Here is a 23,447-nt window from a genome sequence, read left to right on the forward strand (position 1 = left end):
GGGTGTCGCTCTGCCGAGACCAGAGCCACTCTAGCGCCTGAGGCAGTGGCCAAGGAGCCATCCCCAGCGCCCGGGCCATCTTTGCTCCAATGGAGCCTTGGCTGCGGGAGGGGAAGAGAGAGACAGAGAGGAAGGAGGGGGGGGGGTGGAGAAACAAATGGGCGCTTCTCCTATGTGCCCTGGTCGGGAATCGAACCCAGGTCGCCCGCACGCCAGGCCGACGCTCTACCGCTGAGCCAACCGGCCAGGGCCTTCACTATTATTTTTAAACTTGGTAGATTAGCTTGGGCTACAATTTTAACAGAAAGATCTTTTCAAAATATAATACATACAATACATAATTACATAGGCAACTGTATAAGTAATACATAATTACACAGGAAATATTTCCCAACAAGTTACCATGCATACAGATGCTTTCATCTCCACAAGAATCTCATGAAATAGCGAGTCATGACAATGTTTCTGACCATTATTTTATCGGTAAGAAAATTAGCTTTAGAGACTTGAAATGACTTGTGCATGGTGATAAATGAGGAAGTTAAGCTTGAGTCATTTTTAAACTAAATTCTAAGCTCTTTTTCACCTTCCACACGATGAGTAGAAACTATCTATATAACAGAAATATTTAGTTTATTTTCTCTCTCAAATCACTAGGAAGAGAAGGGAACCCAATGTTAATTTTTGAAATACTAGAAAATGTGAATCTTCTATTACTGGTTCTAAATTATTGTGATAGAAACACTTCTTAATTTTCCCTTACTCTTCTGCCCTGTTCTTTTCTCTCCCTTTTTCTTCTCTGCTTATTCTTACCAAATGTGTCCATTTTCAGCACGTTAGTAGAACATCAGTCTCTGATCTCCTGTAACCACAATTTTATTCTCTGTTTTGTTTTTACAGTTTTGATTTTTTTTAAAGATTCCACTTATAAGCGATATCACACAGTACTTGTCCTTCTCTGACTTATATTCTAAAGGTCCATTCGTATTGTCACAAATAGCAGGTTATCATTCTTTCTCATGGCTGAATAATCTGAATAATATTCGTTGTGTATATATACCACATCCTTTTTATCAACTCATCCATTGATGAGCAATTGGGTTGTTTCTATATCTTGGCTATTGTAAATAATGCTGTGGTAAACATGGGTGTTCATGTATCTCATCAAAATCCTGTTTTCATTTCCTCTGGGTATATATCCAGAAGTGGAATTGCTAGATCATATGGTAAATCTACTTTTAATTTTCTTGAGGAACCTCCATATTGTTTTCCATAGTGGTTGGTTGGACTAATTAAATTTCCATTAATTTTCATGCGGAAGGGTTCCCATTTCACTACATCCTTGCTGGTACCTGTTGCCTCTTGTCTTTTTGACGATCGCCATTCTAATAGTGGGAAGAGATATCTCACTGTAGTTTAGATCTGCATTTCCCTGATGTTAAGCATATTTGATGTTCCTGTTGGCCATTTTGATGTCTTTGGAAAAATATCTATTTAGTTTTTCTGCCCATTTTTAAACTGGTTTGTTGTTTTTGTTAAGTTGTGTTAGTTCTTTATATATTTTGGATATTAACCCCTTATCCAATATATGATTTGCATTTTTTTTTCCTCATTATGCAGGCTGCCATTTTATTTTGGTGACTATTTCTTTTGCCATGCAGAAGCTCTGTGAGGAATGCCTTTGGTATTTTGATAAGGATTGTGTTGACTTTATAGATGGCTTTGAGTGGTATGGCTATTTCAACAATATATTTTTTCCCTATCCATGTATATGGGATGTCTTTCCACTTGTTTGTGTCTTATTTGATTTCTTTCAGCAAAATTTTTGTAATTTTTGTTGTACAGAGATCTTCCACTTCCTTGGTTAAATTTGTACTTAAGTATTTCATTGTTTGGATGCTATTATGAATGGATAGTTTTCATTTCCTTTTCTAATGCTTCATCATTAGTGTAAAGGAATGCCACTGATTTCTATGAATTGTATTTGTAACCTGACACTACTGATTAATCCCAACAGGTTTTTGAATGACTCTCAGATTTTTTATATGTAAGAGCATATTGTCAGTAAATATTGACAGTTTTACTTCTTCTTTCCTAATTTTGGTGCCTTTTATTTCTTTGTCTTGCCTAATTGCTCTAGCTAGGACTTCTGATACTATATTGAATAGGAGTGGTGAGGGTGGGCAGCCTTGTCTTGTACCTGATCTCAGAGGAAACCTTTTAATTCTTCTTTATTAATTGTAATGTTAGCAGCAGGTTTATCATATATGGCCTTTATTATGTTAGAGTGTGTTCCTTTTATAATCAATCTGTTAAGGGTTTTTATCATGAAAGGATGTTGTATTTTGTGAAATACTTTTTCTATGCCTATTGAGATGATTAAGTGATTTTTATCTTTTATTGATGTGATGAATTAGACTTGTTAATTTGCATATACTAAACCATCCTTGCATCCCAGGGATAAGTCCCACTTGGTCATGGTATATAATCCTCTTCACGTGTTCTTGGATTTGGTCTACTAATATTTTGTTGAGAATTTTTGCATCTGTATTCATCAGGAATGTTGGTTTATGGTTTTCTTGTGATATCCTCACCTGGTTTTCGTATCAAGGTCATGCTGCTTAAGAATGAATTTGGAAGTGTTCCCTCGTCCTCAGTAGTTTGGAAGAGTTTGAGGGGGATTGGTATTAATTCTTTCAATGTTTGGTAGAATTCAACAGTGAAGCCATCTGGACCCGGAGTTTCTATTTGAAGTTTTTTTTTGTTGTTGTTTGTTTGTTTAAATATTTTCTTTATTGATTTAGATAGAGAATAGAGAGAGAGAAAGGCAGGAGGAGTGGAAAGCATCAACTCGTAGTAGTTGCTTCCTGGATGTGCCTTGACTGAGCAAGCCTGGGGTTTCAAACTGCTGACCTCTTCATTCCAGGTCAATGTTCCATCCACTGTGCCACCTCAAGTCACTTACTTGATCTTGTGACTTGTTATTGACCTGTTCAGATTTCTTCCTGATTCGTTCTTGGTAGGTTGTGTCTTTCTAGAAATGTATCCATTTCTTCTAGTTTATATAATTTGTTGGCATTTAATTGTTCATAGTAGTCTTTTATAATTTCTGTGTTATCAGTTGAATTGTTTCCTCTTTCATGTCTAATTTTATTTATTTATCTTCTTTTTTTCTTAGCTAAAGGTTTGTCAATTTTTTTATCTTTTCAAACAAGCAGCTTTTAAATTTTGTTGATCTCTTCTATTGTTTTTCTGGTCTCTATTTCATGTATTTATGCTCTGATTTTTGTTATTTTCTTCCTTCTGCTAACTGGGTATAATTTGTTCCACTTTTTCTAGTTCCTTGAAGTGTAGACTTAGGTTGTTTATTTTAGACCTTTCTAATTTTTTAATGTATGTGCTTATTTCACAAATCTTTCCTCTTAGGACTATTTTTGTTTCATTACACATAATTTGATATGTTTATTTTTATCTTCATTTGTTTTGAGATAATTGTTTTATTTCCTTCTTCATAGTTTTTTGGGTTTTTTTGACCCACTGGTTGTTGAGAAGTATGTTATTTAGTTTTTACATATTTGAAGGTCTACTCACTTTCCTATATAGTTACTTCTTGGTGTGTATTTTAAGAATGTTTACACTTATTCTCTTAACAAATTTCAAGTTTAAATTCTTTTTTTTTTTGCTATTGAGTTGTATGAGTTTCTTACATATTTTATTATTTAACCCTTTATCAGATATTTGGTTTGCAAATATCTTTTCCCATTCTGTAGTGAGGCAGAAGAGGCAGAAGAGCCTAGTTTACTCTTGTGTATATGATTGATCCTTGAACAACATTGGGGTTAGGGATCCAACCCCTACACAGTTGAAAAATCTGTGCATAACTTTTGACTCCCTAAAATCTTAACTATTAATAGTCTACTATTGGCCTTACCGATAACATACAGAGTCAGTTAAGACATATTTTATGTTAGAGATATTATATACTATATTCTTACAGTAAACTAGTAAAAAGAAAATGTTATTAAGAAAATCATAAGAATGATAAAATAAATTTACAGTACTGTATGAATTTATTAAAGAAAATGAATGTGTAAATGGACCCATGCAGTTCAAACCTGTGTTGTTCAGGGTTCAACATTGGCATCAGTCTACAAACAATTCTTTTTCTCCCCCCACCCCCTATTCCCCTCGGCCCCCCCATGCCTCCTTTCCCCCAATGCCTTCCCCCCTTCCCTCCAGGATTTGCTGTCCTGTTCTCTATAATGCTGTGTTATGTATATATAATTTCATTAATCTCTTTCCCTACTCTGATCCAATCTTCTCTTCTACTTTCCCTCTGACTGCTTTCCCTCTGGTCCCTTTGATCCCACCTCCATTGCTCAGTTCACATTGTTCATTGGATTCCTCAAATGAATGGGGTCATATGATATTTGTCTTTCTCTGCCTGGCTTATTTCACTAGCATGATAGTTCCCAGGTCCATCCAAGTTGTCTTGAAAGATAAGATTTCCGTCTTCCTCATGGCCATGTAGTATTTCATTGTGTATATATACCATTGCTTTTTAATCCAGTCATCCACTGATGGATACTTGGGCTGTTTCCAGATCTTGGCTATTGTAAACAATGCTGCAATAAACATGGGGGTGCATTTCTTCTTTTGAATCAGTGATTTGGTATTCATAGGATATATTCCTAAAAGTGGGATAGCTGAGTCAAAAGGCAGTTCCATTTTTAATTTTTTGAAGAATCTCCATACTGTTTTCCACAGTGGCTGCACCAGTCTGCATTCCCACCAGCAGTGCAGGAGGGTTCCCTTTTCTCCACATCCTCGCCAGCACTTATTCTGTGTTGTTTTGTTGATGAGCGCCATTCTGACAGGTGTGAGGTGGTATCTCATTGTGGTTTTAATTTGTATTTCTCTAATGATTAGTGATGTTGAACATTTTTTCATCTGCCTATTGGTCATCTGTTTGTCCTTCCTGGAGACGTGTCTATTCATTTCTTTTGCCCATTTTTTGATTGGATTCTTTACCTTCCTGGTGTTGAGTTTTACAAGTTCTTTATAAATTTTGGTTATTAACCCTTTATCAGATGTATTGGTGAATATATTCTCCCATTGTGTGGGTTGTCTTTTTATTCTGTTCATATTGTCTTTATTTTTTTATTTATTTTATTTATTTTTTTTATTTTTCCAGGGACAGAGAGAGAGTCAGAGAGAGGGATAGACAGGGATAGACAGGAACGGAGAGAGATGAGAAGCATCAATCATCAGTTTTTCATGGCGACACCTTAGTTGTTCATTGATTGCTTTCTCATATATGCCTTGACCGTGGGCCTTCAGCAGACCGAGTAACCCCTTGCTCGAGCCAGCGACCTTGGGTCCAAGCTGGTGAGCTTTTTGCTCAAGCCAGATGAGCCTGCGCTCAAGCTGGCAACCTCAGGGTCTCAAACCTGGGTCCTCCGCATCTCAGTTCAACGCTCTATCCACTGCGCCACCGCCCGGTCAGGCCATATTGTCTTTAGCTGTACAAAAGCTTTTTAGTTTATATAGTCCCATTTGTTCATCCCGTCCTTTATTTCACTTGCCCGTGGAGATAAATCAGCAAAAATATTGCTATGAGAGATATCGGAGAGTTTACTGCCTGTGTTTTTTTCCCAGATGTTTATGGTTTCACGACTTACATTTAAGTCTTTTATCCATTTTGAGTTTATTTTTGTGAATGGTGTAAGTTGGTTATCCAGTTTCATTTTTTTGCAAGTACCTGTCCAGTTTTCCCAACACCATTTGTTAAAGAGACTGTCTTTACTCCATTGTATGCTCTTAACCTCCTTTGTCAAATATCAATTGTCCATATACGTGTGGGTTTATTTCTGGGTTCTCTGTTCTGTTTCATTGATCTATATGCCTGTTCTTATGCCAGTACCAAGCTGTTTTGAGTACAATGGCCTTGTCGTATCACTTGAAATCAGGAAGTGTGATACTCCCCACTTTACTGTTCTTTTTTAGAATTGCTGAGGCTATTTCTGTTCTTTTTTGATTCCATATAAATTTTTGGAATACGTGTTCTATATCTTTGAAGTATGTCATTGGTATTTTAATAAGAACTACATTGATTTATAGATTGCTTTGGGTAATATAGACATTTTAATGATGTTTATTCTTTCTATCAATAAACACAGTATATGCTTCCACTTGATTGTATCTTCCTTGATTTCCTTTAACAATGTTTTATAATTTTCTGAGTACAAGTTAACTCTTTGGTTAAATTTACTTCTGGGTACTTTATTTTTTTTTGTTGCAATAGTGAAGGGGATTGTTTTCTTAATTTCTCATTCAGACAATTAATTGTTGGTGTATAAAAATGCCACTGATTACTGAATATTAATTTTATATCTTGCTACCTTGCTGAATTCATTTATCAGGTCCAGTAGTTTTTTGACTGAGACTTTAGGGTTTTCTATGTGCAGTATTGTATCATCAGCAAATAATGATAGTTTTACTTCTTCTTTTCCAATTCAGATGCCTTTTATCTCTTCTTCTCGTCTGATCGCTCTGGCTAGGACTTCCAGAACTATGTTGAATAAGAGTGGTGAAAGGGGAAACCCCTGCCTTGTTCTTGATCTTAAGGGGATTTCTTTTAATTTTTGCCCATTGATTATGATGTTGGCTTTGGGTTTGTCATAGATGGCCTTTATCATGTTGAGGTATGATCCCTGTATCCCCACTTTGCTGAGAGTTTTGATCATGAATGGGTGCTGGGTTTTATCAAATGCTTTTTCTACATCTATTGATATTATCATGTGATTTTTCTCCTTTCTTTTGTTTATGTGTTTAATCACATTGATTGGTTTACGGATATTGTACCAGCCTTGTCTCCCTAGAATAAATCCCACTTGATCATGATGTATGATTTTTTTCATATATTGCTGGATCTGGTTTGCAAATATTTGTTGAGAATTTTAGCATCTAAGTTTATCGGGGATATTGGTCTATAGTTTTCTTTCTTTGTATTGTCTTTGCCTGGTTTTGGAATCAGTGTTATGCTTGCCTCATAAAAGGAGTTTGAAAGTCTTCCCTCCTCTTGAATTTTTTGAAATAGCTTGAGAAGGATAGGAGCTAGTTCTTTACTGAATATTTGGTAAAATTCTCCTGTGAAGACATCTGACCCAGGGCTTTTGTTTGTTGAGAGTTTTTTGATAACTGTTTCAATCTCATTTGATGAAATCAGTCTGTTTAGGTTTTCTGATTCTTTATTGATTTTTGAAAGATTATATGTTTCAAGGAATTTGTCCTTTTCGCCTAGGTTGTCTAATTTTATGGCATATGGTTCTTCATAGTATTTTTTTTTTACAACATTTTGTATTTCTGCTGTGTCAGTTGTTACTTCTCCTCTCTCATTTCTAATTTTATTTATTTGACTCCTCTCTCTTTTTTTTCTTGGTGAGTCTGGTTAAAGTTTCATCTATCTTGTTTACCTTTTCAAAGAACCAGCTCTTGATTTCATTGATTCTCTATATTGTTTTTTTAGTCTCTATGTCATTTATTTCCACTCTGATCTTTATTATTTCCTTCCTTCTACTTCCTCTGGGTTTTCCTTGCTGTTCTTTTTCTAGTTCTTTTAGATGCAGGGTTAAATTGTTCATTTGAGCTTTTTCTAGCTTCTTAATGGTATGCCTGTAGTGCTATGAACTTCTCTTTCAGGACTGCTTTTGCTGTTTTCCATAAATTGAGTTGTTTTATATTCATTTTTATTTGTTTCAAGGAAATTTTTTATTTCTTCCTTGATCTCATTGTTAACCCATTCATTATTTAATAACATGCTGTTTAGTTTCCAAGTGTTTGAGTGTTTTTCAGTTTTTCTATTGTAGTTGATTTCTAGTTTCATGCCATTGTGATCACAGAAGATGCTTGATATGATTTCAATCTTCTTAAATTTGTTGAGATGCGTTTTGTGTCCTAGCATGTGGTCTATCCTAGAGAATGTACCATGAGCACTTGAAAAGAATGTATATTCTGCTGGGTTAGGGTGAAAGGTTCTGAAGATATCTATTAAATCTAGTTGATCTAGTAGTGTGTCCTTTAAGTCTGCTGTTTCTTTGTTAATTTTCTTTCTTGAGGATCTATCCAGTGATGGTAGTGGGTTATTAAAATCCCCTACTATTATGGTATTGTTTTTGATATTGCCATTTATGCCCATCAAAATCTGCTTTATATATTTAGTGCTCCTATATTAGGTGCATAGTTATTTATAATGGTTATATCTTCCTGTTGGATTGCTCCCTTTATCATTATGTAGTGATCTTCTTTATTCCTTACTATAGCCTTTGTTTTAAAGTCTATTTTGTCTGATAAAAGTATTGCTACCCAGCTTTTTGTTAATTTCCATTTGCATGAAATATTTTTTTCCATCCCTTTACTTTCAGTCTATGTGTATCTTTTGTTTTTAAGTGTGTCTCTTGTAGACAGCATATGTATGGGTCCTGTTTTCCTATCCATGCAGCTACTCTGTCTTTTGATTGGAACATTTAATCCATTTACATTTAAGGTTATTATTGATATGTAGGTGTTTATTGATATTTTATTCTTTAAATCTACATTCCTCTTTTACTAGATTCCCCCCCTTGTTCTGTTTATAGCAGACCCCTTAACATTTCTTGTATCATTGGTTTAGTTGTAATGAATTCCTTGAGGTTTTTTTTTTTTTTGTCTGGGAAGCTTTTTATTTCTCCTTCAATTTTAAATGATAACCTTGCTGGATAGAGAAGTATTATTTGTAGGCTCTTGTTTTGCATTATTTTGAATATTTCTTGCCATTCCCTTATGCCCTCTAATGTTTTTGTTGAGAAGTCAGATGTCATCCTTATGGGGGTCCTCTGTACGTAATAGACTGCTTTTCTCTTATAGCTTTTAGTATTCTTTCTTTATCTCTTAATTTTTTGTATTTTAATTATGATGTGTTTTGGTGTTAGCCTCTTTGGGTTCATCCTTAATGGAACTCTCTGTACTTCTTTAACTTGCGTGACATTTTTCTTCATCAATTTAGGGAAGTTTTTAGCTATGATTTCTTCACTTAGATTCTCTATCTCTTGATCTTTCTCTTCTCCTTCAGGAACCCCTATGATGTGGATGTTATTTCTCTTTATGTTGTCATAGTTTCTCTTAGAGTTTCCTCAGACTTTTTAGCCTCTTTTCTTTTTGCTGCTCTGCTTCTGTGCTTTTGTTTATCTTGTCCTCTAACTCACTGATTCGATCCTCAGCTTCATCCATCCTGCTTTTAATTCCTTCTAGTGTGATCTTCATTTCTGATATTGTATTTGTCATTTCTAACTGATTCTTTTTTATTATTTCAATGTCCTTTTTTATACTTGCTATCTCTTTATTTAAGTGCTTGTTATGTCCATTCATTGTTGCTGTAAGATCTTTGAGCATCCTAACATCATTATTTTAAACTCTGCATCTGGTAATTTGGTTATTTCCATCTCACTCAGATATTTCTCTGGGGATTTCTCCTGTTGATTCATTTGGGTTGCATTTCTCTGCCTTCCCATTTTGTCTGTGTATAAAAAGGGTGTGGCCACAGGAGTCCAATGGGTGTGGCCTCTGTTTCCTAGGTGTGGTTTGTCTGCAGGCCCTGCATGCTGTCTGCTGTCACATTGGGCATTCAGACACAGGTGTTGCTGGAGCTGGCCCACTGCCGCTGTGGCTTCTGCCTTGCCTCCTTGGGTGGGGCTGCATTCACATGCCTGGGCTGCAAGCCTTGGCTAGCCTGGCCTCTGCACCGCCTCTGAAGGTGGGACTGTGCTCGTGTGCCTGAGCTGCAAATCTTGGCTGGCCCCCAACCTTTGCCCTGCCCCATGAATGGGACTGCATTCATGCATTTGGGCTGCAAACCCTGGCTGACCCCCAGCCTTTGCCCTGCCCCTGCAGGCTGGACTATGCTCCTGCATCCAGGGTGCAAGCCTTGACCAGGCCCCTGGCCTTTGCCCCCCCCCCCCCTGCAGGAGGGACTGCACTCATGGGCTGGGGCCGCAAGCCTCAGCCCCACGGGCAGGGTGGCACTCCTCCACCCAGCCACAAGTCTCAGCCAGTTCCCCAGCTTTTGCCTTGCCCCTGCAGGTGGGACTGCTCTCACATGCCCAGCCTGCAGCTGCGGGTTGGACCGCTTTTGTGCACTTCTTCCCACAGCCCTGGCTGACCCCTGGCCTCCACACCTGTGAGGCGGGACTGCGCTCATACCAGGGCCTCAGTTGCGGCCAACCCTGGCTTATACCCCCATAGGCTGGACTATACTTGCGCCTGGGCCTCAGTTGTGGGTGGCCCTGGCTTCCACCCCAACCAATGGGACCGTGCTCCTGCATCCCACTGCCACCCGCCCTCCAGCAAGCACTCAGCAGTGTGAGGGTGGTGATGCAGCTCAGACCTTAGCACTCAATACTGTATCTCTGATGGCTCCTTGCTTCTAAGAGATTCTTTGCTCTGACTGTAGCAGGAGAGCTTCTGTTTGGCTGGTGACCTGCTTCCTTTTGTTGGTATTGCTGGTTTCAGAAAAAATATTCACTTTAGATTTGGGGAGTGACTCAGCCCAGGGGTTAGGATGGCTGTTCCTCAAAGTGTTTCTCCTTGTGCCTCCTCGATTACACTCTCTTCCTGCTACTCTGGTCCTCTCCTCTCTCTCTGTCCCCCAGGAACCCAGGTGAGTGGTGTGAAAGAGGTTTTCTGCGTGGTCCTTTTAAGACGAATCCTTGGTCTGAGAAATCTGTCTATTTCTCACAAACAGTATCCTGACTTGTTTCGCAGCTAAATACTGTCCGTAAGCCTCTTCTAGCCTCTGAGGCTGCAGGTGGGGCTTTGTTCCTGGGGCCCAGGACCCTCCCCTCTCCACTAAACTCCCTTCCAGCCACACGAGCCCCTCCAGGCTGCTGCTCACTCCCGGGAGCTGGGCAGCTCTCTCGCATTTCTGCTTTTCCTACCAGTCTCGGTGTGGCTTCTTCGGTGATCCTTGGTTAAAGAGTCCTCTTAGTTTAGTCCAAAGTTGGTTTTTCTAGGCGACTGTTCTTAAAATTAAGTTGTAATCCACTTTGGTTCTGGGAGGTGGAAGTTGGTACGTCTGCCTACTCCATCGCCATCCTGCCGCCCCTCTACAGACAATTTTTGAAGAGACATTTCTACCTTCTGCGGATGTTGACTGGACCATACTAAACTTAATATAAATAGAACTTACATTTTTTTACTTTAGGGTAGAACTTTATAACTAATACATACACCATTTTAATGTTGTTTCCCAGGCTGCCAGAAATTGTCTAGTGAATGAGGCAGGAGTTGTGAAAGTTTCTGATTTCGGAATGGCCAGGTAAGTCTCAGCACCAGTCAACATTTCCTATCAATTTTGGGTTACATTAATATGAGGTTGTGCTGTTTCCCTTGAAAATGTAGAAAGCTTGACATTTTCTTTGCAGTTTAACTGTGTTACCTTCTTGCTCAGAAGCCTATGGAAGGGCTGTTTTGGACCACATGTTTTGTTCCATTAGCAAAATATTAGTAGTACCCATTTTTTTTATAGAGAAACTAAATGATTTCTCTACTTCTTATTGTTTTTGAAATAAGGTAATAAAATAAATGATTTATATTTTTGAAAGATTTTTTTGCTGAATGTATCCATTACAGTTAGTTAGCTTTGGCTTTTTCTCAGGTAGACAAATTATTGAGAGATTATGGTTGCTTAATGCTTTATTATGTGATATCCACATTAGCTCCTAGAATGAATAAGCATGGGAACATCTAATAAGCACTGCACTATTGAAACAGAAATGCAATCTCATTAGCTAACTGTTCTGTGACAAACAAATTCATTAAAATAGACAAGTATAAGTAGCTTTAATTATTGTTAATAATTCTCCCCACCAGGTGGTGGTATAGCCTGTACTTTCTTTTCTTTCTGGTGTGGATTAGATTCTAGAATTTTTTCACAGAAATTTATTTGGGGATAGAGCTCTTAGAATACCCAAATATGTAGTGTTTTTGTTTGCTTAAATTTTGTGATTTGAGAATGTCCTTCTTTAGTTTGTCCTTCTTTCCTTCTGTCTGTTCATTCATCCATACCTCCAACTATACGAAATGAGGTGCCTACTATGTTCTAGTGTTAGACTGAACCATAGCAGAGAGTAAGACATATGAGTCCCTGCCCACATGCAGTTTATATTCTAGAGGAGGGTAAAACACAGGACCCAGACACACAAAGATGAGAAAACACAGAGAGGATGTTGCACAGCGAGCGTCCATGAACTGTCTTCTGGGCCAAATCTGACCCAGCATGACTTCTGTATGGCCTGCGAACCAAAATCTTCACATTATTAAGTGGTTGGAAAACTAATTAAAAGAATACAACTTATGATAGTTGTCTGAGATTCAAGGGTCAGTGTCCATAAATAAAGTGTTAGTGGGTCACAGCCTCACTCACGTGCTTCTGTGTTGGCGGTGACTGCTTTCACACCATAAGGCAGAGCTGAGTGGTCATGACAGAAACTGGCCTGCAAAATCTAAAACACTCATTATCTGGCCCTTTGCAGAAAAAGTGTGTTGGCCCCTGTGAGAGATATACTGTGGGGTTGGGGGTGAGGTGGGTACTGAGTGGTGGTGTGGGGAAGGGGTGATGTGGCTACTTTAGATCTGGTACTCCGGAAGGCCTCTTTGAGACTGGAATATTTGGACGAAACCAAAAAGATAGAAAGTAGGCAGTTCGGTGAAAACCTGAAAATAACAAATACTCTTGGTAAAAGAAACAGCAAGTTTAAACGTTTGAATCTGGGATGGGCCTGGCCTGCTTGAGGAACAGAAAGAGCCAGGGTGGCTGGCGCATGCCCAGCACAAAGAGCAGTAATGAAGGGAACAAGGACCGGAGCATACAGGTCAAGGTTAGCCCCTAAGGAAACCCGGAACCAGGGAGGTGAGAGAGCTGTGTTACTGTCAGAAATGGGACCAGAACTGCTGACAGTCAGGGCGTTAATTACTTGGTACTCTTTGCTTTATAGAAAGATGTTCTGTATCTGACAGGCAGCCTTCCATTTTACTTGTTTGATTTTCTTATGTTTGGCTTTCTAAAACTCTGTGCGTTTGTATCAGCCCCTCTAAAACACACATTATAAATTCAGACTCCACTGATTGACAGTCAGGGCATCATCACCATCTTTGCAGCCAAAAAGGTCTGTGTGACTATTTGAATATTTTCTCAAAGAGCTTTTAGAAATTAACTTTATATATTCATATAATACAGAAACACATTCCTCTTGTAAATACCTATTGAACACATTACAGAAAGGGCTGCAGTTCCCGTAGGAACCACTCCAATCAAGGATTCTCCCAAGACATTGCCAGTGTTACCAGTTTGTGTGTGTTCTTCCAGAGGAATAGAAGTATGCTCCCATAGGAAAACAATGTAATACTGTTTGAGTGTGCATGCGTGTGTTTGTGCGCATAGGAGCAATGTCATGGTTTAGAAATATATACTCCACCATTTACATATGGCATTTTGCAATTTGCTTTTTCCTTTTGCTGTAGTTTTAAATTGCGCTCTGTGGACTTGTGGGGGCTAAGAGCACGTGTGTCTCCAAACGCTTTTCACCACTTCCTTTAGTACAGCTTTGCTTCAGATGTTTTACATGTGGGGCCTTGGGGTAAAACTCTGTGACAAGATTGCTTACAAGAATGGTTACAAACTATTTTATTATATTCTGCCTCTATTGCCTTAGGAAAAACACACACACACACATAAATGAAAGTACAGATACTAATGTTACCATATATCCATTTCAAATGCTTGAATGTGGCTGCGATGGAAATTACCAGGTGTGGCCACCAAGGCAAACATTTTGCTTCAACCGGATGCTTGTTGGATTTAGTCAACTGTGTTTTTGATTCTAAGGGGGAAAAAAAAATCAAAGAACATGTAGAAAATGCAGATCGTAACTCAGAGGTGTAAACCTATGATGTGTCTTACTCTAGGTATGTTCTGGATGATCAGTACACAAGCTCTTCCGGTGCCAAGTTTCCTGTGAAGTGGTGTCCACCTGAGGTGTTTAATTATAGCCGCTTTAGCAGCAAATCAGATGTCTGGTCATTTGGTAAGACTCCTGGCCCATTTTTCTTCCACTCTGCTCTGAAGAGGAAGTGGATACACCATTTGGTAATTCTTACCCTTTTCTAGGTGTTTTAATGTGGGAAGTATTCACTGAAGGCAGAATGCCCTTTGAGAAGAACACCAACTATGAAGTGGTAACCATGGTTACTCATGGCCACCGACTCTACCGGCCAAAATTGTCATCCAAATATGTGTACGAGGTGATGCTGAGATGTTGGCAGGAGGTATAGAATTTTTTTGTGCTTTTTTTTATTCTGTAAAACATTTGTGGATCTAGGATTGGTAGATTTATAATGTATAGTCTTGTAGCTTAGTGAGTGGTGCATGTACATGATTTCTAACTCTCGGAAGGAAGCCAACTGTCAATCCAGTTCTGAATAATGGGAAGAAGAATGTGAAGAAGTGGGAAATGCTGATAATTAAGATAATGAATTCAGGCTGCCTCGCTACCAAATGGGGACCTTGCCACAGGTGCCTGAGTTAGGGACTCAGGGAATAAGTGTGGGAAAGTGGCTCTTTTTTCTGCGGGCGTCTTATATGATTGAAGTATATTACTCTTTTACTAGACAGGATTTATTTCTCTAAACCTCACTTTTTCCAGGTCTTTTTATTCACATTCTTTGGAAGCTTTCTTCCCCTTCCCTCCCCCCCCCCCCAACACCATATTGAAATGTCACCTTATAGAAGAGATTGAACACCAAAATGACTTTTGAAAGATTATAATAATAGTAATTAAAGCTAATTAGCTCACATGTGTTATGTGCTAGGCACTGTATTACATGCTTTAGATTTAGTTCTCAAAATAGCCCTTTGAGGCGCAGTTACTTTTTCTGTGATCACTCTGTGGATGAGAATACCCAGACTCCTGAAATCGATACTTGCCCAAGGCTACTTCACCGCAAAGACCCAGAGTCCTGTCTGCCTCCAAAACCAATACTCTCAGTCACTTGCTTTCAGCAAGAGCATTGACTGGGATGGGCAGAGATCTTCCGGCCAGAAAGTGGTGCTAGGGGGAGACAGGACAGCATGAGCAAAGGCAAGGAGGAGGTAATGAACTTGGTATGTGTACAGGAGGGTAAACATTGGTTTGATTGAGCAGAGAGCCCATGTGAACATTTTTCTGGGAACTGAAATTGGTTACAAGGAGGTGGGGGATGGTCAGGCTATAGAGGGCACTGCAAACGAGCAGGACTTGGTTTTGCAGACAATAAGGGGCCCTATCAGGTTCTTGAATGGGAACACAGAAGCAGTATGGTGGAAAGCTTAGAGGCACCTGCATGTTCCAGTGTCAAAGAATGAGTGCCTTGCTCCAGTGCGCCGTTATCTGAGTTTGAGAAACCCTTTTTGGGAGGCAATCTGTAACCTATGGCTTCTTTTTTATTTTTATTTGCAGAAACCAGAAGGAAGACCCTCCTTTGCAGATTTGCTGCGCACGATAGATGAACTAGTTGAGTGTGAAGAAACTTTTGGAAGATGAGTAGTGTGGTGACCAGTGGCGTCCAGATTCCAAAGCACCAGGAAGAAATGGCCCTTTGTGACTAACTTTTAATTTATTCAGCACCTGGATGTGTAGATTGTTTTACTTGTAAAGTGAAAATACCTAAAGCATCTGCTTTGAGACCAATCTTAGCTCCATGACAGAATCTTCCAGAATATGGAAATGCGGCCTTAGAGGTGGTGATTAGAAGCATGCTTATACTTTCCGCAGGACTTCTGTGCCCACACATCATGCCCAGGCCTCAGGGCTTGCCCGTTTGAGTGGTGCACACGGGGCTACAGGAGCTGGTGCCCATGGAAGACCAGGCTGCTTGGGAAGGGCAAGGGCATTAGAGCCCCGTGCCAGCGCTCGTCTCTTCCCCTTCACTCCTGCGGAAGTCTGGGCCGGGCATGTAGAGCCCCGTGCCAGCGCTTGTCTCTTCCCCTTCACTCCTGCGGAAGTCTGGGCCGGGCATTAGAGCCCCGTGCCAGCGCTCGTCTCTTCCCCTTCACTCCTGCAGAAGTCTGGGCCGGGCATTAGAGCCCCGTGCCAGCGCTCGTCTCTTCCCCTTCACTCCTGCGGAAGTCTGGGCCGGGCATGGCATTGTCCAGAATGTGGGTTCTGGAGGAACCAGGAACCACATTGGATAAGTACCCAGCTCTTTTTTTGAAAACATCTGTTTTCAAGACTACCATTAGTATTATATTACAGAACATTTGTTTGCTGTATATATTGTAAATATATATAATATATAAAGTTATATATTTATAAGAAACCTAAGTTGTGTTTTAAGTGAAACCCTGAATTCTATAATATAGGATACAAGCTAACCATCTTGGCGCTTGGAGTGGTGCCTTACAACTGTCCAATCCTTTCCCCTTGGAGATCAAATATTTCTTACGAAGAGAAAACAGTATGGACCTTCTATTGTTAATGCCCTCTTTTCACTTCGGTGGACATGTTTGGGAGTGCCTGCACCGCTGAAGGCCCCAACAGGGCCCACGTTTGGGCTAAGTGACCCTGCTCATGATATCTACAGCTAAGTGGAGTTGGGTAGAAAATTGAACTAATGGCAATCAATCAGTTTCTGCAGTGGAAGAAGCTGCCCCAGCACACAGAGGCTGTAGTGTCAGTGCTGGGCTCTGGAACAGAAGGATCAGGTGGCCTTTGCAGCAGAGGCTGCCCCAGCTGTAAGTCCGACCCCAGAGCAAGCTCAAGTTCTGGCAGACAGACCAGGAAAAATGGAGAGCAGGGTACATTGAGCTATTTCAGATGGTTTTCAGGAGGCCTTTTTGGACTTGGGTTCCTGGATCAGAGAGATTGTATATTCTAGCCTCACAGTAGACCTTGCAGATGAGTTTGTGTGAGTGGGTTTCTGACTTAATCAGCTGCTGAATGAGAACCTCCATTTGCCCAAAGGAAAGAAACACAGTCTCCATCATCAACAGTAAAGGCCGGGTATTGCCCCACACATTATTGTGTGGGTAGAAAACCAAAGAACACAGAGAGCCTTCTTTTCAGGAGTTCTTTCTGCTCTGGGGTCTGCCCTGCTGTCCCCTGGGCTGGGGAGCCTTGTGTGAACACACAGCTGTCACTGCCAGCGCTAAGCCACACCTCACTATGACCGTGTCACTACCAGTGCTAAGCCACACCTCACTGTGACCCTGGGGAACCACTTCTCCCTTTTGATCAGTCCATCCACTGAAGGCTGTCTTCCATCCTTCCTGATACCCCTTATCACGGAAACAAATAAAATAACTATCTTAAGTTTTTGTCACAGTCTCCTCCTCATTTTTCTGTTTAACTGTACCCCCCATCACAAAAAACATGCACACCTTTTAACTGATTGTAGCTCATTCAAGGAGTTGGTCATATTCGAGTCATACCCTACTATCAGGGCCACACTTTTCTCCTCCCTTCTTCCCCTGCATCGACTCCTCCCACCCGCTGGTCTCATCCCATCCATACCTCTCTTTTCACCTTGAGGAGCTGCATTCAAAGTGTTACATGACACTGAAGAGTGTGAGGAGAAATAGAGTCCTCACACTAATGGTTATATACACAATGGATGTGGAAAACAAGGTGAGTTATACCTGGCAACATTTGGGAACATTTTTCCCCCCCAAAAAATCTTTAAATATTTCCCTAAAACTTAAAGTTTTTACATAGAAGCATAGTTAAGGCAAGAGGTGAGGTAAAAATAGAAGCATCCACTCAGAAGGCTTAGAGATCTTAATCTGTCAGGCAGGAAATAGGAAGGGCCGTGCGAACACACTGTGTCCTCATTAGAGTTGTTCCCTTTAGTTTTTGTTCATTTTATTTATATTTTCCAGTGGGATGAAGTAAAGCTCTTCGGTGTATTTTTTATTGTTGTTTTTATATTTCTTACTCAAGCTATACCTTTCAGGTGTGCAATTTTATTGGTTACCCCTCCCCCCCCCAAAAAAATATTTCTTCATACGGCCCCTGAAGTGTCTACACCGAGCGGGAGGACAGACCGTTTTAGACTTGATACTCCAAAACCTAGAATCTACTTTTTTTTTCTCCTCACACCAAGTGTGTCCCATATCCTACACTTCCATTCCCTTCTCTGTACAGAGAGGGTAGTTTGATTTGATGATTTTAAAGGTCCCTTTTACCAAAATTTGGTGATTTCTTGAAAATGTTGATTGTTGGAGTCGCCCACACAGTTGGGAATGAGAAACGCATAGCACCACCCTCCGAGGTCTGGATACTGATTGTTGTACTTTCTTATATAGGCCATGGGGTTGTCACTCACACACTTCTGAGGTTTCAGCACAGGAAAATAGGTGGGGTTAACTTTGCCCTTGAGAAACGTCTTGGGCGAGCTACGATTTCAGTTGAAAGATGTGTTTTTGTGACTGGAGTGCCGCTGAAGAACTGAAGACTGTTTTGTGTACTCCGGGCAGAAGCGCAGCCATGATTCTTTCCACCTGTGAGTAAGATGGCTCTGTCATTTATCTTTAGGGCTTGTTGTGGGCATGTTATTTATTCTTGAACACCAGAAGAAGTTTTCTCTAAGGCGTTTGGGCTTGTGAAAGTGTGAGGATAATTTCCCCCCTATTGGATAAGGTTTTGTTCATCACTGCGGAGATATGTTTAGTAAATGTTCAACGTTGAGAATGCAAAAGGAAGCAAAATGAAAACAGTGCCCTTAAACCTGTATGAGTGAGTAGAAATGCATTCTGAAGTCTGTCTTTAGGATGATATCTAGTGAATAAGGTGAGGAGACCACGTTCTTGCTCTGGAGCTGCTGCAGCCTATGAGGGTCACGTCTGGCAACTTCTTTATATTGGGTTCTCATCTATAAAATGGTGACTCTCTTTCCAACAAGATATCAGAAAGAAACAATAGAGCCCTGGCTGGTTGGCTCAGTGGATAGAGCATTGGACCAGCATGTCAGCATCCTGGGTTCAATTCCCAGTCAGTACACATAAGAGAAGCTACCATCTGCTTCTCTCCCCCCACCCCCTTCTCTCCCTCTTCTCCTCCTGTAGCCAGTAGTTCGCTTGGTTTGAGCATCAGCCCCAGATGGGGATTGCCAGGTGGATTCCTGTTGGGGCACTTGAGGGAGTCTGTCTCCTATCTCTCCTCCTCTCACTTAAAAAAAAAAATAGGGAAAAATGACAGATCCTTCCTGAACTTAATTTTGGAGTTGCTTTGGAAGACTGTTCAGTTCCATGTGCAATTTTTGGAAATGCCTATTTTTTTGGAAATTCCTTTTAATGGCAGCTTTATGACTCAGAGGGCTTTATTATGCAAATAATTAAAACTATGGAAGAAAAATAGCCTTTGATTTTAATTCTGAATGACCGAGGAACCAAGCTTTAACAAAACTCGTCACATCAGATTAAAGCAATCAAAGGCCAGCTAACAAAGTTTTGCATTTCTGATTTTTAGGTAGCAATAGGAAAAAATTATTGCGAAGTTAAAATGTTGTCTGGTTCAAGCAAATCACCTCACAGACCCAACACTTGTCAGTAGAATTTGTAAAAAAATAATCTAGGCTATTCCAGTTGTGCTGACCTGAATATAAGTTATAGTCTTGATCCTCTTGTAGGTAAAAAAAAAAAGGGCTGCATGTTATCAGACACCAAGGTCAAGCAGAGCTAAGCAGAAAGAGCCGAGAGGCAGCAACCTCTCCCACCTCCCCCAGTGGCAGGACAGAGATAAACAGTGACTTAATAAGAACCTTTATTAAAGCTATGCGAGCATCTGTTCTTTATTTCTCCTGGGGTCAGGACTAGAGAAAAGGCTATAAATTGTAATAGCAAAGATTCAGTTCTATATAAAATAAATAATGGTGAAGGATGGAACAAGGACTAGAGAGTGTCCAAAGGATGACATGAGAGACGGCCTATTGGTGGGGATACTTTGAGAATATTTCTGTCTGGCTTGGAAAGACATGGACTTGATGAACTCTCACTGTTCCTTCCAACTTCTGATAATTTGATTTGATGGTAAGAACGACCAGTTTTCTTCCGCTATAAATTGCACTTTTTTTTTTTCTGGGTAAAACAGTGAGTATATACTGTTGACAAGGGAAAGCCAAGACTTTGAAGTGTACCACTGTGAATTAAAAAAAAAAAAAAAATGTCCGTATGTGTTTGCCCAGGGCGCAGTCATTTGCCAAATATTTCTGCTGTTTTAAGAGCTGGCACGGAAGTTCTGGGCCTGCTGTAGGGGCACCTGAGGAGATCGTGGTGGAAGGTAAAGCAGCGATCCATGGGACTGGAGGGTGGGAAGAGCCCGAGAGCGGCCCCAGGGCTCTGCCCCCCGAGGTCCAGTGTGTAAAGTGTAATTTGTATTGCAGTCACAGTCCGGGGGAGTTAGAGGACAGGGCCCAGAGAGAAGAGCTGGCAGGTCGAAAGCTCACCTCTTACCTCCCCTCCACCTCATTTAAAAAAAAAAAAATCTCTCTTTTTCTTCCCAACATAAAAAGAAGGAAAGAGATCATTTCTCTAAATGGTCTTTGAGTCTTAGCATGCCTAACGCGTGCTTGTGATGCTGTTAAAATGCAAGTTTCTGACTCCTCTCCATAATTCAACCTGGTGGGGGGGGGTGAGGCCAGGACCCCTTAATCACAGTGTCTTTCTAGGGCCTCTGTTTTCAAAGTCCTCTCTTATTTGATCCCACGCCCACCCTGCTAAGTTCATCTCTTTCGTTACTACTGTTAATATGAAGACAAACAGGGTTGCTGCTTAGATAGTCTCTAAGATGGCCCCTAACAATGTCCCCCTCCTGGTAGCCACACTGCACAGGTCCTCTCTTTGAGTAGGAATTGGACCTAGTGACTTCTCATTAATAGAATATGGTACAAATGATGGAGTGTAACCTCAGACGAGGTTGCAAAAGGACCGTGGCTCCTACCTTAGTGCTCGTGGGCTCTCTGTCTCGGGGATGACCGGCTGCCTTGCGGGGAGCATTCTCAGGCAGCCTACGGAGAACCCCCATCGTGAGGAACCGGGCTCCAAGGCCTGCCGACTGCCGTGAGAGTGAACTTGGAAGTCGGTTCTCCAGCTCAGTCCAGTTAAGCTGGGAGTGGACTCCTGACCCACGGAAATTGTGAGATAATAAACGTTTTACCTCTAAGTTTGGAGATAGTTTATCTCTAACAATAGATAGCTAATTCAGCGGCAAAAGGAGGAAGAGCCATGGACCAAAACCAAACTTTGATTCAGGGTGGAGTCAGATTCTCAAACAGAGAATTCCTCAATGGTAATACAGACATGAGTATATATATATATATATATGTGTCTTTTGTTTGTAAATCATTTCACTGTTACCCCCCTGCACTATCGTAATAACTATGATTACTGTAGCCACTGTTTGTAACTATATCTACGAAGTTTCCACGTCTTCTTGTGTGCTGATCTGCAGATTCCCCTGTTCCTCAGTGCAGCCCACCTGGCCAGCATCACCTGTCCACTTCCTGCCGAGCAAGGGTCAGTGAGCACAGCTTCCGGCACACTGTCGGCCATGCCCAAAGGTCTTGTGGCCGGACACTTCTACACATCACAGGCTGGCCAGGTGTCTTGGGTGTGATGTCTGTGAGCGCTTCATAAACTCTCAGCTCACAGACAGTAGTTTTCTAGGAAATAAGTGCTCTGAGGTCTAGGGGCGGGGAGGACTTGTGTGCAGGATGGCTGCAGCCAGCTCACATCAGCTCATTGCTGGGGAGAAACAGAAATTCCTCCACAGAGTAAACAAGGGCTTTCCAGTGTGGAATGTTTGGTGCTTGGGGGCTGCCTTGGCTGAAGCTGTGAGCAGATGAGTCGTCTTCAGGGAGCCTCTGCTTCTCCTTTCGGCATCCTTTCCTCCCACGAGCACTATCTCCCCTGATGCCCAGTACCCCCTCCAGCTTGCCAGGCTTCTAGAGTCTCCTTGCCCCTTCCTCACACTCAGCACCCCAGCAGGCCCTAGCCAGACCAAGCACCACTGTCATCTTCCACCCACATTTATGCGTGGACTGTCCCATGAGCTAGGTACCTGTTTTCTGTTAGTAAGCAGCGATCCTTTAATGTAGTTACTCCTCAGCGGTCCCTTAATGTAGTTACTCCTCTTGCTTTACGGTTTTACAGACAAGAATAATGTTAAAAAACAAACAAACCACAAACAAAAAACAAGTTTGAGATCTAACATAGGGTTGTTAACATATTTTGTGAATAGGTTAAAAAAGATAAGTATCTCTGGTGACCATCCTTTCTTAGAAGAATAGATATGTTAATGTCAAAACACACAGCAGTGTTCTTTTAGCATTCCTGTTCAGAAGGCACATACACAAAACAAAAATAATTTAACACCTAAAATATATAAAAGAGTGTAAACTCAGAATAAAAGATAGCTTTCTAAACTAAAAAACAAACATTTTAATGAAAATTTCAGTGTATCTCTCTCTCTCTCTCTCTCCTCTTCCTCTTCCCTTTCTTTCTCCTCCTACTTCCCTTTATCCCTTCTTTATTGGTGTGGATTCTTGGTCTGGCATCTGGAATGCCTCTTCCGCTGCCGAATCAGAGGCAGAAACCCATGCGAGAGAAAGCTAGCTACGTGTCACACCTCCCAAATAACAGATTAAGTAAATTAAAATGTGTCTGTCTTCAAAAGGCCCTTAAGAAATAGGTCTGTGGTGAAAATTTATGACAGTAATGAGAAAGTTAGGCCTTGCTGTAAATTTCTGGGGAAAAAAAGGCTTATCTTGTAGTGACCTTCCAGGCTCAGCTCTCAGCTCCCAGAGCTGTTTTCCGAAGCCACAGGTTTTCAAGGTGTTCCTGCTCTCCAAGCCCTTCAGCTGCAAATGCAGTTGGCACCAGAATTCCTTGCTTAGACCTGGAGTATGTGGCTAGGCAACTAGCCTGGTCTTCGTTCAGGGCAGTTCTCTCTCTCTCTCTCTCTCTCTCTCTCTCTCTCTCTCTATTTTTGAGTGAGAGGAGGGGAGATAGAGAAACGGACTTCCAGCATGCACCCCAACCAGGATCTACCTGGCAACCTGCATCTGGAGCCGATGCTCAAGCAACCAAACTATCCTCAGTGCCTGAGGCTGATGTTCAGACCATTTGAACCACTGGCTGTGGGAGGGAAAGAGAGAGGGAAGGGGAGGACGGAGGGGAAGAAAAGCAGGTGGTTACTCCTCATGTGTGCCCTGACCTAGGATTGAACCCAGGACAGGCGCATGCTGGGCCCATGCTCCATCCACTGAGCCAACCAGCCAAGGGCTATCAGGGCAGCTCTTAAAACTGAGCCAGTTATTCAAGTTTTCAAACAAAAAGCACTATCCATCTGCCAGTGTTATGACCAAATTCAGTAGGAATGAATTTC

At 41.0% G+C, this 23,447-nt stretch overlaps 2 protein-coding genes and 1 long non-coding RNA gene across 7 annotated transcripts in view; 2 read left to right on the forward strand and 1 right to left on the reverse strand.

The window, feature by feature from the left end:
* TEC (tec protein tyrosine kinase) overlaps positions 1-17,378 on the forward strand; it is a 130,890-nt gene extending 113,512 nt beyond the window's left edge. For all 4 annotated transcript variants that reach the window (XM_066279005.1, XM_066279004.1, XM_066279006.1 and 1 more), the window contains 4 exons: positions 11,286-11,350; positions 13,999-14,117; positions 14,201-14,358; positions 15,528-17,378. In XM_066279005.1, the coding sequence (XP_066135102.1) occupies positions 11,286-11,350; positions 13,999-14,117; positions 14,201-14,358; positions 15,528-15,611 (426 nt within the window). In that variant the 3' untranslated portion in view covers positions 15,612-17,378. The remainder of the gene's footprint in view (positions 1-11,285; positions 11,351-13,998; positions 14,118-14,200; positions 14,359-15,527) is intronic.
* The window catches only part of LOC136337587 (uncharacterized), a 78,652-nt gene continuing 68,569 nt past the window's right edge, over positions 13,365-23,447 (reverse strand). Inside the window, exon 4 of one of the 2 annotated variants that reach the window (XR_010731855.1) lies at positions 13,365-13,913. This is a non-coding gene — a long non-coding RNA (uncharacterized lncRNA). Of the gene's footprint in view, positions 13,914-18,506; positions 18,566-23,447 lie in introns of those variants that run through there. The other variant, XR_010731856.1, reaches the window with a different exon arrangement.
* The window catches only part of TXK (TXK tyrosine kinase), a 71,362-nt gene continuing 66,409 nt past the window's right edge, over positions 18,495-23,447 (forward strand). The window contains exon 1 of the mRNA XM_066279009.1: positions 18,495-18,567. The gene's annotated coding sequence lies outside the window, so the exon portion shown is untranslated. The remainder of the gene's footprint in view (positions 18,568-23,447) is intronic.

This window comes from Saccopteryx bilineata, chromosome 5, assembly GCF_036850765.1.
Source record: "Saccopteryx bilineata isolate mSacBil1 chromosome 5, mSacBil1_pri_phased_curated, whole genome shotgun sequence".
NCBI lineage: Eukaryota > Metazoa > Chordata > Mammalia > Chiroptera > Emballonuridae > Saccopteryx > Saccopteryx bilineata.